We start from the raw sequence: 14,649 nt of genomic DNA on the forward strand, positions 1-14,649 counted from the left end.
CAGGAAGAACTGTGGCAGGACTGGAGAACAAAGGTCTAAAGTTCCTCCTTTTTCATGGCATCAGTGAACCCTGTCACCTTTTTTTCATGCAATTTTATTTTCCCCACCTTTCTGTAGTCACTCATAAGGACTCAGAAGTCAGAAGCTGAATCTATTTCATTTGTCTTCTAATTCTGAGGTTCACATACATCACCGAAAATATTCAGGTATAAAAACTGCTGAGAAGATAAATGAATGAGTGAATAAATAGGAAAGATAAGCCAACAGGAATTAAGGAGATGGTATTGTGACTTTACAGTAATATATCTTTAGGAAGCAGATAAAGATGCAATAAAAAGAAAAGCTATAAATTTAACTAGGTTATCATCAATTTTTTGCTTTCATGTTTCAAAAACATTATTTTAAAAGTAACTACACATATTCTTTGACTATGAGTTTCACCAGTTAAGTTGGATATCAGAATTAAAAGACCCTACAAATTGCTTGTGGGTGAATAAGTGAAAGAAAAATAAGAAGTGATGTTGGTTCTAACTCTGAGGGAAAATCATTTCCCCCTTATTTTCCTAATTCTATAAAAGCCTATAATAACAAGGTGGATGTTTTGTGATTATTTATTTTTGTTTATGTCAGTATTAGGGATTGAACTCAGGGCTTCACACTCTCACTTGGCTTTTCTGCTTCAAGTCTGGTACTATACCACTTGAGCCACACTTCCACTTCAAACCATGACAATTTTTTACACATTTGTGTCCATTCATTTGAACCCCAAGTACCGTGTTTCAAGATGCCATAATCTGTATAAAGCACAAATCAAAATGTGTTTTTAACACCGCCAAAGTAACATTTAAGATAAAAAAAAAAACATAACTCTAGTCCTATAGCAGATACCATCTTTAGATTGTAATCATTATAACCAAACTGAAAAGGGTATTCCAAAGTCTTTGAGAATCCTTACCTAATCCTATTCGGTTTGGACTTGTTTCTCGGCTACATCCCTGACTCCTAGGAATTTTACTTCGTTTTTCTGAAGAAGGTGTCACAGGTGGACCTCTTGAGGAACTGCCAGCAAGTCCACCATAACCACTGCCCAGCAGTTTCCCTGGGGAACTCGAACGGCTGCCAGCTAAAAATAATGCAAAACAAAAGTGAATGATGGGTGTAAATCAGGTAATAAATTACAATTTCAGAAGCCAGCTTTTCTATATATTTATTTGAATCAAATATTAAGAGAATAATAACTTTTTAGTGGATAGTGGCATTAATTTTTAATGTAGGCCCATAAAATAACATGTTTATAAGAGTTACTGTAGACCTCTACAAAAATGGCTGCACAATTTCTAATTCAAAAGTACTGAGTACCAACAATAGCCTCCCTGTTCCATAACAAATCTCTACAAGTAACCACTGTGGTGGGCTTTTTTTTTTTCTTTTGGTTTTTTCGATCCTGGGGCTTGAACTAAGTAAGGGCCTGGGTGTTGTCTCTGAGTTTTTTTGCTCAAGGCTAGCACTCTACCACTTTAAGCCACAGTGACACTTCCAGTTTTCTGGTGGTAAATTGGAGATAAGAGTTTCAGGAGCCAATATGAAAAACTCTGTTACATCCAGACGCCGGTGGCTCGGGCCTATAATTCTAGCTACTCAGGAGGCTGAGATCTGAGGATCGTGGTTCAAAGCCAGCCCAGGCACAAAAGTCCATGAGACTCTTATCTCCAATAAACCACTAAAAAACCGGAAGTGGCTCTGTGGCTCAAGTGGTAGAGCATTTGCCTTGAGCTGAAGAGTGCAGGGACAGCGCCCAAGCCTAGAGTTCAAGCCCCATGACTGCAATGAAAAAAAAAAAAAAAAAAAGAGTTTCAGGGACTTACCTGTATGGGCTGGCTTCAAACTGTGATCCTGAGATCTTAGCCTCCTGAGTAGCTAGGGTTATAGGCATGAACCACCAACGTCTGATTTTGTTTTAATTATGGCAGTACTATGGATCAAACCCAGTGACTTAGATATACTAGGTAAACACTCTACCACTGACAGTCTCCATTACTTAAGGTTTTGTTTTGTTTTAATTCTGTAGGAGTTGATAGGTTAAAAACTGTAAGTACTTAAAGAGCAGAAGCATAAATACAGCTGGGCACAGATGGCTCATACTTATAATCTTAGCTACTCAAGAGACTGAGTTCTGAATAGCCCAGTTGAAAACTAGGCTAGACAGACAAATACTAGGGACTCTTATCTTTAATTAACCAGTAAAAAGACAAAAGTGGAGCTTAAGTATCAGAACACTAGCCTTGAGTGAAAATGCCAAGCAAGAGCACAAGGTCTTGAATTCAAGTCCCAGCACCATCACAAGAGAAAAACAAGTATAACAAAAATTTCTGAAGCATTACTTGGAGAAAATGGATCTAAGAAAATGAGACTAGTCTAACAAATAGGGAAAAAGAAATAAAGGTAAAAAGAATCACAAAATAGGGTATATTGTACATCTGTCTAAATATCTTCTTTGAGTGAGGGAAAGGGTGACATTGTCCAAAAAGAAATGTACTCTTTAGCCAATCACTGGTGGCTCATACCTGTTAATACTAGCTCTCAGGAGGCTGATATCTGAAGATCGTGATTCAAAGACAGCCTGGGCATGTCTGTGAGATTCTTACCTCCACACTTAACTACCAGAAAACTGGAAGTGGAGCTACGGCTCAAAGTGGTAGAGTGCTAACTTTGAGCAAAAAGAGTTCAGAGACAGTGCCCAGGCCCTGAATTCAAACCCCACCTACAACAACAAAAAATAAATGTACTTTTTACCTTACTTATGTAACTGCAGCCCCTCTGTATATCACCCTTAAAATAACAAAAAACTGAAAAATAAATAAAAGAATCACAAAATAGGCTTAACTATATCAATAATAGTAACAAGTGTGATTCTTGTATCAAGTTTAGAAGAATAAAAAACAACTAATCTGCCTGTTGTTTACAAGGATCAAGCAATATAATTCAAAATGAAATAGAATAAAGCATTTTAAAAGACAAAAGATATTCAGCATCGAAACAATAACTACTCATGAATAACTACAAATTTCTATACTTCAACCATAGCTCTGAAATAAAAATCATACAAAAAGATAAAAATAATTAAGAAATCTCATGGAAAGTCTAATAAATCTCAAGAAATTAGTGTAACAAAGAGTTGAACTTTTGAGTATGGGTGAGAAACCTGTGTACATATAAATCGTCATGCATTTCCTAACAATCTAACTATGTTGCATCAATGCCAGATTGCATATACACTGCAGCTTAGTGATGTAGCCATCGTGGTCTGTCTATATGCACTTAGGGATGCTCACAAGGGAATATTACCTATTACTTTTCAGCCTGGCACCAGTGGCTCATGCCTATAACCCTAGTTATTCAGGAGGATGAGATCTCAGGATCATGGTTTACAACCTACCCAGGCAGGAAAGTCCCCAAGACTCTTACCTCCAATTAAACAACCCCCCCACACCCACACCCACACCCACCCACCGCCACCCCTTCCCCCCCCACCCCCACACACACAAGTGGAGCTGTGGCTCAAATGGTAGAATGCTATACTTGAGCTAAAAAGCTCAGGGACAGCCACAGGCCCTGAGTTCAAACCCCAAGATTGGCACCAAAATAAAAAAAAAAAACTTCAGAATTCAGAATGTACACTCTTCATTAAGCAATGTATAACTGCACACTTGCGCGCACACACACACACACACACACACACACACAAACACACAGCTCCTCCATATACATGTGTGCATCCCAAGAGAACATTTCATCCTTCCACAAACGAATATTATTTTTTTTTTAAAAAAAAAACACCTGTACTATGCCTCAAAACAAATCTCAAAGAAATATATAAAAGTAGAAATCACGTAAGGCCATTTTCTGAAAAGTATGCAACAAAACTAAGTAACAATACTTATACTAATACTTAATTAGTAGCTAAGTAATAGCTAAGTGTGAGATATCTTTAGAAATACTTTCACAGGACAAAATTCTCAAAGAAAAGAACAAAAATTTAAGCATGATACTACTTTTAGCCAAAATGGCAGTCTATTTACCTAAATCATCAGTAGAGAAGCTAATAAAATTCTAAAATGTAAAGTACACTTTATTGTGTACTGGAGTAGAAAGAGCCAGAGGGAGAAAAAAAAAACCTTCGAAACAATGTTTACCTAGAAGTAATACATGATGTGTGTATGTACATGTATGTATGTATATGTATATGTGTGTACGTATACATATATACATATATACATGCATATACATGCATTATATAATGCTTAAATATGTATTACTTTGTAATACATGTTTCTAAAAGGTTATATATGAATACTGACATTGTTGAAAGGAATCATTTGGGTGACTTCTCATAAAAATTAACATTTTGCAATGATTTTACTACAATCTGCAGTGAAAGTCATTGTAAACCTCAGCAATACACTTTACTATGAAGTATAAACTAATAATGTGGATAGAAGGCCAAAAGAAATCCATTTCAAACTCTAGTACTTGTACAGAAAAAATTCACAAGATTAATTAAGCTTCTAACAAAGAAAAATTAATACTGTACAAAGAACATGGGGCAAGGAAGAATGCATAAAAAAAAAAAGCAAGTAGAGAAATGGCTTACCACCAGCAGGATTAGCAGATCTGGATCCTTGATTATGAGAGCAGACCAAAGGACAGGCAAAAAGTGGATTAAAAGACAATAACACAATACACAAGGTCAGCATGCAACACAACACAAATGTCTTATTCAAAGCACATTAGCAAAATAGCTATTTCTCCTAGGATTTGTTCTTCCTAGTTTCTATATGTGCTTATACTTATTTTGTATTAATCATAGTGTTTTTGTATCCATTTCAAATCTATCATAAAACAAGCACCCTATACTCCTAAGAGTACATCCCTTGAGCTTGGAGCACACTGAGGGAAACAGGTATAACTCACTCATCTGTGGTATTATCTCTGTTCTCAAAAATGCTTACCTAACAAGTGCTCAGTACCTATCAATGGCTGGAAAAGAATTATTAACTATTTTGCCTGAATGATCTGTGACTTTCCTTAAGTTGCAAATATTAAAAATATGTCAATTACTAGGGCCCTAATCTAGCATTAATAAAATCTACTTAGTATTAAACTAAGATTGTGAATACCAGTATACCTATGTATTAAATATGCTCATATTTATCTCACATTAAAATAATTGTTACAAGTATCTTGTGTGTCTGGCATAAGCTTGAGATACAAGGTTGGCTGTATGCTGCCCTGTGGTAGTCTCCCTTCCTGTGGGTGAAACCTGAGGAGTTTTAAAAGTAGCCAGGTTCAGCATGTTTACATATGAAGAATTAAAGCTGAGCCATTCCCTCAGTCCCACTAAAGAAAAAAACTCTATGCTTTGCTTCCTCCTAAGCATAAGAAATATATGGATCCCTAAATCCTGGACAGAGAGAAGAGAAAAAAGAGAAGAGAGAGGGAGAGAGAGCAAACACTCAAACCTAGAAGTTATACAGATTCCTAAAACAGGAAGAGAGACAGAGCACTGACACATCTCAGGTAAGGAACACTACATAGGTCACAGCAGATAAAAATGAATATAAAATACTGCTCAGCCCCACTCTCCAGTGAGTGGCAAAACACAGCAGTTAAAGACTTTGCAGGTTTAAAAAAAATCAATTATTTTATTGACTGACCTATGATGTTAAACACTTTGGTCAAGAATTCCTTGTAGTAAGATTTGATCCCTGTTTGAGGGCATAACCAGGAACCACTAGGGTTTGACACAAAAACCAGAGCCAGGCTCGTAATGGTTATGATTCACCCAACATCACACTACAGTAGGGTAGTGTCACAGCCAGAGTGCATCATACTGCACTCCAGTAAGTTAAGTTACTGGAGACAAACCAGAGGCAGCAATATAACTGACTTTCCATCACCTTTTCATGAAGATCAAAGCTTATCTAATATGAAGACATTAAGAGAGGCGCAGTTCAAGAGCCACCAAGGGAATTTTCAATACTAAGATCTCAAAGTCTGGCCACAGACTTTGGGATCTACATAAGCCACACAGCTTATGGAGCCATATCAGAGAGACTTGTGGAAGCTAAAGGTGAGGTGGAAAGACTCTTCCTTGCTATGATCACCTTGTCTAGGAGTGTCCTCATACCCAGCTCCCTCTACCTGCACAGAGGGAAAGCTGGCCATTCCCAGCTGAGTGGGGCAGAAAAGTGAGCCTCTAAGTTTATCACCTAACGTTGATTAAATAAGTTCATTCTAGCTCCCTTGCTTCCCTGGCTGAGGCTAGCAGGCACACAGAGGTCACATAATACAGAAAAGCAAGCAAGGAGTAGAGCCAGGGCCACTAGGCAAAGCATGAGCCCATACTGGAATAAGACAAGTGAGGCTGCGAGTGTTAGCACACAGGGCTAAGGGGAGAAGCTTTTACATGGATTTACTTATTTGCCATCGGAAAAGCTTGGCAGTACTAATTCCTCCACAGGTTCTGCTCTAAAATGGAAGGCTCCTGATCCACATAAAAATGGGTCATAGCATGATAAATAAGTTTCAGTTTAGGTGACTTCAAGACAGGGAAAGTAACGATTATCAACTACACAAATTTAAACCACCTGAAAAGAGAACAAACTAGACCTGTAATGTTTCATCTTGTAAGCTTACCCAACAGTGCAGCTACTCACGGTATTTTAGAGCCCCAATAATGCATTTTCCTCTACGAAGTCAGTGCAAATACTGACGCCTGTGTTCCGGTGCAAGATGGGCTGTTGAACAAAACAAAGGTAACCAAAGGCATAAAATAGAACTTCTTACGCTGAGACTGTGAAACCACTTTAGCACGGCTGCGGCCCCGGTTGTCAGAGGGTGTAGAGGCGACATTGGTGGCACTCCCGGAACTTTGCCGTCTTGTGCGGATCCGACCTGGAGGACACAGCAAAAAGAGTGTTCCCTAACATTTTCAGCAAGTGGGACCCATATGAGGAAAGATCTCACACTACAAGCAAGGGGCACTGATGGGCACGACTACGTGGGAGCAGGAGCTTCCGTGACCCAGGTCCTGCCTCATGAAGTCTGACACAGTTTGTGACCACACCACAATGATGGGGAATGGATGTTTTAAGTTTTCCACAGGGCTTCTCTACTTTCAGCTAAGCACAGAACACCTCTCTTGACATAACCCAACCAGAACCAGAACTGACAACAGCTACCCAAGCATCTCACATAGCTTGCAGAGAAGCAAGGTAGAAACAAAAAGCTCAAGGCGTAGAGAAGATTCAAGGAAAGAAGCTAAGGAACAAGAAGCTAAGGAACAAGAAGAGAAAGCACAACATTAAAAGAAAAGAAACCACCCAGAATCAATGATTTCTAGAAGAAGATACAATCCTACGGTAAAAATTAAAAGCTGTCTGAGTTACTATTCATGTGCCAAATAAGGAGTCCTTGTAACTATGTATGAAGTAATTGTTCACACTATTTAGATGAGGAAAGAGGGAAATGAGATTATAGTTTGTCCAGGTCTCACAACTGTTTCAGGTACCTGTAGTACCTGACTGACCTTTCATGTTCTGAGATCACTGAGCTAAATCAAAAAGTATTCTGAGTGGTGCTGTGGCTTAAGTGGTAGAGCGCTCACCTTGAGCTGAAGAGCTGAGGGAAAGTGCCCAAGCCCAGAGTTCAAGCCCCACGACCAACAAAAGCAAAACAAAACAAAAACAAAAAACAAAAAAAGTATTCAAACAGGCAAAGTAACCTGGAAAAAAAAAATTTATATAAGTAGGCCACCAAAAAAACCTTTGAAACTGAACATCTATACCCCTGCAACTTCAAAACTAAAATCCTCTCTATACCTGCTTTTGTCTATCATGCTTTCCCTGACCTTTGGTGACAGGATCTGTTGCCCAGTGCTTGACATTCCCTTGTAGTTTCTTTTTGTTTGTTTTTCAAGGCAAGGGACAGTTTTTCTCGAAAGTAAAACTAGATAGTACATATACTTCTAAATGGTATCAGCATTGTTCGTAAAAGTTTCCAGTGCTCTATCCAACCTGGGGTTCCATCTTGACCCAGGAATTGAGAATGAAGTCCCTCAACATGGCTTTAAATTAGGAAAGTGCAGAGGTTGTAAGAATATGGGAAGGGGCTGGGAAGATGGCTCAGTGGTAAAGTGCTTGCCTTGCATGCCTGAGGCCCTGGGTTCGATTCCTCAGCACCACATAAGCAAAAAGAAAAAAGCTGGGGGTGGCTCTGTAGTTCAAGTGGTAGAGTGTTAGCCTTGAGCTGAAGAGCTGAGGGGCAGCGCCCAGGCCCAGAGTTCAGGCCCCACAACCAAAAAAAAAAGAATATAGGGAGTCTTTCCTACTTCCCTAAGAACAAAACCCACAATGAGTAAAACTTGATTATTTCACAAATCCTAAATGATAAACTCAGTTGTAATTTCGATTGTGGGAGCCAAATATGCTAGTATGAGTAGGAAATAACAGGCACTGTTTCACGTATTTTAAAAAATCTAAATCAGGCTGGGAATGTGGCTAGGTGGTAGAGTACTTGCCTTGCATGCATAAGGCCCTGGGCTCAATTCCTCAGCACCACATAAGCAAAAAGCAAAAAAAAAGGCTGGAAGTGGCGTTGTAGCTCGAGTGGTAGAGTGCTAGCCTTGAGCTGAAGAGCTGAGGGACAGTGCCCAGGCCCAGAGTTCAGGCCCCACGACTGGACTACCCCCCCTCCCCCCCAAAAAAAAGAAAAAGAAAAGGGAGACAATAAGAGAAGGTGCTGTATTCCTAACTACTCACAAGGCTGAAATCTGAGAATCATGGTTCAAAGCCAGCCCAGGCAGGAAAGTCCATGAGACTCTCATCTCCAACTAACCACCAGAAAACTGGAAGTACAGCTATGGCTCAAAGTGGTAGTGCTAGCCTTTAGCAAAAATGCTCAGGGAAAGCACCTAGGCTCTGAGTTCAAACCCTATGACCAAGCCAAAAAAGGAGAAAATAAGGTTTTCATATTTGCTTTATATTTAAATACATTCTGAATAACAAGGAAACTACAAAGAATGGTGATACTGGGATTGCTTTGTTAAATGACAACTCCCCTTTACAACTACTTAAAGATAATAAAAATATTTTTAAAGATATAATGTACTTTTTATCTGACTTATGTAACTGTAAGCCCTCTGTACATCACCTTTATGTAAGAATTTGTGAAAGTGGTCAAAAGCTATCTACAGATTCGACCTACAGATCTAATCCCTATTGCGATTCCAATAACATTACTCAGAGAATAGGAAAAAAAAAGTCTTAAGTTTTAGGGGAATATAGAACACCCTGAAGTCAAATCATCCTGAGCATAAAGAGCAAAAAACCTAAGGTATCACAATGCCTGACTTCAAACTACATAACACAGATAACATTGTATTGGCACGAGACACCAACACTTCTAAGGCTTGTCTATTTGTTTGATAGTGGCTATGCTCTAGTGAGGTGATATCTCATTGTGGTTTGACTGACATTTCTCTAATGATTAGTGATGAGTGCCTGATAGTATCTATTGACCATTTTTATATCTTATTTGGAGAAGTTAAATACAAAATACTCAATTTTCTTGCTCACTTTTAATAGTACTTGTATGAGTGTTTAGGGGTTTTGTTCTGTTTTTGCTACTTATGTGTAAGATAGTCTTTTATGCACTTTGGATTAACTTATTAGATATATGGTGTTATGTACATATATTACTGCTGTAACAGGTTCATTGCTACATTTCCATACATTCATAACATATATCCCAATTACTCTATTACTCTCCCTTGCCCCCATTCCATTGTCTAAAACAATTTCAACATCTTTCTGCTTTGCTTTCAAATATGCAAATAAAGTACATTTGCTGTATAATATCTAATTATCACTTTCTCATGAGCAGCATAATGGTATGTTTCCTTCATTCAAATCCCCCAAATCATTACGAATGGCTTATTGATAATAACCTAGAAGTATACCTTTGTTCATAAGTTGTGTTTTTGTATTTTTTGTTTTGATATAATATTTTTATATTTTTACAAAAAATATTCCTTGCTGGATGCCGGTGACTCACACCTGTAATCCTAGATACTCAGAAGGCCTTGAGAACTGAGGACTGAGATTCAAAGGCAGCCCAGGCAAGAAAGTCCATAGAGACTCTTTTCTCCAATAAACTTCCAAAAATCAGAAGTGGAGCTATGACAAGTAGGTAGAGGGCTAGCCTTGAGCAAAAAAACTCAAGACAGACTCAGGCCAGAAGTTCAAGCCCCAGGACTAGCACACATACAAAAAGGTATTCTAATTAGTCATAACCACTAGGGCTCCTTGATGTGAATAATAAATTATTCCTGAAGAATATAGATTTTTTTTCAATCATTATGATAATAAAGTTGCCAGAATACAAAGCATAGTCTGACTTTTCTTTGCTAGGATGAAATCCAGGGCCTTATACATGATAGGCAAATGCTCTATCACAAGGCTACCTTCCTAGGCCTTGATTTATCAAGACAAGGTCTCGCTATGTTGCTTAGGCTGGTCTTGAACTTGTCATATCTAAATTCAAACTCTCAGTTCTCTTGCCTCAGCCTCTTGAATGCTAGGATTATATTGCCTCTCAATTTTTTTTATGATGAAATCACCTTTTTCGTGTATTTAACAGACATATAAGAAAAAATCTTATAAGGACCAGGGTTGGGGCTGCAGGGAGTTGTAGAGTCTGCCTTGTGTTACCTAAAGGATTAGGGCCCATATATCTATTTCTTGCCAGAAGAGAAGAAAGCAAGGCAGTCTCCTGCCTGTCTGTGACTGTGTTAAGACCGATGTTTACCTTGCTCAGGACTGGAGAATTAAGAAGTTAAAATTCCTAGGGCTAGGCAACAAAACAAGCTGATTTCAATCATATAGGGATCGGGGTATATAACTATCCATGTTTGTTTTTTGCTTCCTATTTCATGTACATTTTTCTATTTTACTCTGCTCTTTCACCGTACTTCCAGCTAGGTAGAGGGAACATGCCGATTCTACTTTAAGAGTGAGAAACATGAAACTACATCTGTTGAACAAATAGAAAATAATCACCCAGTTTCCTAACTACCACCAAGACTCAGCTTTCTGCTTTCACAAATGAGGTTCTCAACTGGGCAGGTTTTTTGTACATCTTTTCATTTCACAAATTGTATGGCCCTAAGAATCACCAGGGAGGCTTGAGGGAAGCTGGCTCTCTGGATCCTTCCAAACTTAGTTTCTTAAGGAGAAAAACCTAAGACTATGTTTACAGAAAGCACCCAGGTAATTCTTATAAGTTAGAGAAACCTGAATCTTGGAACTATGTTCATCTTTTTAAAATACTCCTTTTTTTTTTCTGACTCCCTTAGGATCTATAATACACACTAGAAGAACAACTGCTAGAATCCAATACACACATTAAGCTAAGACCCAATCTACTTTGCATGCTAGCCCTTTAGGGTGACTATATAAATATATGCAGATGAACCTGCTGTTCTGAATGATTAAAGTCATCCTGGGGGTTAGTAAGTCTGTCCCTCTCTTAAGCAGAGAAAGCATCTTTAAATTTCAATCTCTTGGAGTGCTATCTTGATTTGTATCTAGAAACTTTGGGAGGAATGAGCTTACTTGCACATGCTAATCAAAGACTTGCACAGACTTTACTGTGTCTAAAATTCAAAATGCAATATAAAAGTCAGAAAGAACTTCTTGAGAATGACATCAAAAGAAACCACAGTGAGTCTGAATTTGCCATACTGCTTTCCCATGCTATAGCTTTGGTATGTACCCCATAATCTGACCCACAGAAGGCACTGAGCACATGATTAACGGGTGAACGAGTGAGTATAAATGAATGAGAAGGACAGGGCTCTGTGTCAAGACCCCCCCCCCCGAAATCATGAAACTTGTAGTACACCTTTAAGGGAGACAGAACCATTAAAATTTTTTTCTTTATATTACTCAGCAGAAAACTTTTTACCAGCCTTTAACCTAAATAATTGACATGGAAAATTATTTTCAAAACAGGAAAGTCCTGAGAGGCCCACAGGGGGAAAGAAAAGAAAAGAAAAGAAAAGCTAAAGTGGTGCTTCAGGAGAAATAAAACCCGAGGCAAGCAGCCCACAAAGACAGCAGCACACATAACGTCAGTGCTCCTCTCCAGTGTAGACGAAGCGTCACAATCACATAAGGCATACTTCAGTGCCAAAGTTCACAAGACCAAGGACTGTATGAGAAAGGGAGGAGACATCAGGTAGAGGGAGGACGGATCCCCGGTGAAGACAGATGAAGAAGAGCAGTGGAGACAGCGTGCAACATCTCATGCAGGGACCTTGGTGAGGACAAGTGGGCCCCAGGCAACACTCGGTGAGGACAGAGGACTAGAGAAAGTGAGACACACCTCAATTACACAAACAAACCGCTTACCCTCAGCTTTAGTGGTAGTACCATCTTTAAGCAAATTAAAAGAAAAAAAACAAAAACAAAAACAAGGGAAGGGATAACAGGGAACAGTTAGTAACATTCAAAAACTAAAAGCAGAATGTTATTAGCTACTAAAAATGCCAAAGTACAGTTTCAAAACGAAAACAAAAGAGAAATAAGTTCAACAGCAAAGCAGAGTCTGAAGCAAGTTAAATACGTCTTCCCATAAAATTAGCTTAGCATGGGGTAATGTGCTTAAAGAGAGGGGCAACCTGTGGTCAGGCCACAGTTGAAGTGGTTATTGTTTTAGCCAACCTTCATCCTTAGGGTTACTTTTCCCTGAAAGAAAGTACTAGCAGAAGGCAAGGAGCAAAAAGGACTAAAGTTCAGGTACTAAGGAGTCACCCGAGGGCAGAAGCAGTAAGAAGCTCAGAGGCTGACTCCAGCAAGGCCTATCCCAACTACACGCCCAGCAGCAGCAGCAGCAGCGGCAGCAGCTGTCACATTGGTACCTGCATCCAGGCCTATGTACTCCATGTCTTCCCTCATGTGTCTGGACTCTAGAAGTTTGGAAAAGGATCATCAGCTTGAATGCTACACTTGTGCACCAAGGTCATGTGTCAATCTAAGCAGTAACTAGCAAATTTTCAGCAGGATTATATTCTATTTGGGGGGATAAGGAAGCTTGAGTAAAGAAAGAAGTAGCATTCTTGGGATATAGCAAAAAATTCTGAATGTTGAGGTCTTGTTTGAAGAGGTGACACTGGGTTGGAAATTTGTTCTGAGCTCTTCCAAAGGTTCAGCTATCTGTCTATCAAAGACCTGGGACTTTCACTAGCAAAGTCTTGGAAGGGGAGGTTGTCTTTTCAGAACTCATTTAAATATTCTACATATGCAGAGAAATTAAAAAAAAAAAAACAAAAACAAAAAAAAAATCACAGAGTATGTCAAAGGCTGTTGTTTTCCAGCAATGAAAGAAATACAGGTAACACAGGTAAAGACAAAACTGAGGTACGAGACCTAAAAATGACATAGTAATTCACCATCTGAGAGGAAAAAGCTGGAATTTCTCCTTTGCTCAATGATTACACAATACCATATCATTCTAACAGACCTACCTAACAATATAATGGTTAAAGTGGCAAGAGAATTCTTACTGGGTTTCAGGAAACCAGAGAAAATAAGACTTATTACACACATAGTCAGGATATTTTCCTCCTATATATAATGCTCCTACCATACAACCCAGCTTTCTTCTACCTTACAGGATAGCAGTTTACAAAGGACCTTCATAGAATTTCACTGATCCTAAATCACATCTGAACCAGGTGGTCAGTACTTGTAGTTAATGGGCAGAGACTCAGTTGGACAGACTACTAATGTTCAAGCTAACCAAGGCCTGCCCCAGGAGTCTTCTCTTAAGTTCTATTCTCCTATACTTCAAATCTCAACACATTTCATAACTTTAGTTTTAGACATGACTTTGCAATTTGTTGGTGGGTCACATAAATAACTCCATTTCAGTATTTCTTGTTTAAATCATACTCATTTCCTTAAAATTCAGAATAGAACCAATATAGCTACATCCTTAGATCTGTGGTTTGAATGACTTGGATTTTTCAAAAATAAAATGAAATATACTACCAGTCTGGTAAATGTTGTCTGCTGAAAGAATAGGTAAATGACCTGTCACTGTGTCAGATATTAAATTTTGGAAAATAACTTCTCATAAAGCACTTTTGGATAATCATTATAGTAAGAGTATGCTCCTCCCAGAAGATATATAGGAAGCCAGCAAGCACTCTCTTGTACAAATATGGCTATGTGAGTTCAGGACTCTACCTTCCTTTGGAGTCTCCTGTCATCCCCTCAACTCTAACTGAGAGACCTCTAACTATATGACCATGCCAAGTGATTCTTTCTCTGAGGCCCCTGGCTCTGCTCCCATCAGTGCCAGGAGGGGTAAAGCCAGCTTGAGCTATACAGGCACTGATAAAAGGCACTGGCTGGCTTGCCTCAAAGCAGGTAAGCTGAGGGAAGGATATGATCAGGGCCACCTGTAGGCATAGTCTTGCTCATAAGTGAACAGGATGATGGACCTGAAAAAGGGACATTGGACAAAGGGTGGCTGGGAACCAGCCCAACCATATAAGGTTAGACATCAGGATAAGCCCCGCAGCAG

The 14,649-nt window shown here is 38.9% G+C and overlaps 1 protein-coding gene across 6 annotated transcripts in view; it reads right to left on the reverse strand.

Annotated features, from left to right (window-relative positions):
- Nucleotides 1-14,649, reverse strand: part of Clasp1 (cytoplasmic linker associated protein 1) — a 273,785-nt gene that overhangs the window by 79,426 nt on the left and 179,710 nt on the right. For 3 of the 6 annotated variants that reach the window (XM_070021886.1, XM_070021885.1, XM_070021884.1), the window contains exons 20-22: nucleotides 12,980-13,027; nucleotides 6,847-6,954; nucleotides 956-1,123 (exon numbers count right to left, since the gene is read on the reverse strand). In XM_070021886.1, the coding sequence (XP_069877987.1) occupies nucleotides 956-1,123; nucleotides 6,847-6,954; nucleotides 12,980-13,027 (324 nt within the window). Of the gene's footprint in view, nucleotides 1-955; nucleotides 1,124-4,651; nucleotides 4,679-6,846; nucleotides 6,955-12,470; nucleotides 12,495-12,979; nucleotides 13,028-14,649 lie in introns of all 6 variants that reach the window. The other 3 variants (XM_070021888.1, XM_070021887.1, XM_070021883.1) reach the window with 2 other exon arrangements.

Source organism: Dipodomys merriami, unplaced genomic scaffold (genome assembly GCF_024711535.1).
Source record: "Dipodomys merriami isolate MVZ:Mamm:240054 unplaced genomic scaffold, mDipMer1.0.p SCAF_146, whole genome shotgun sequence".
Classification (NCBI taxonomy): Eukaryota; Metazoa; Chordata; class Mammalia; order Rodentia; family Heteromyidae; genus Dipodomys; species Dipodomys merriami.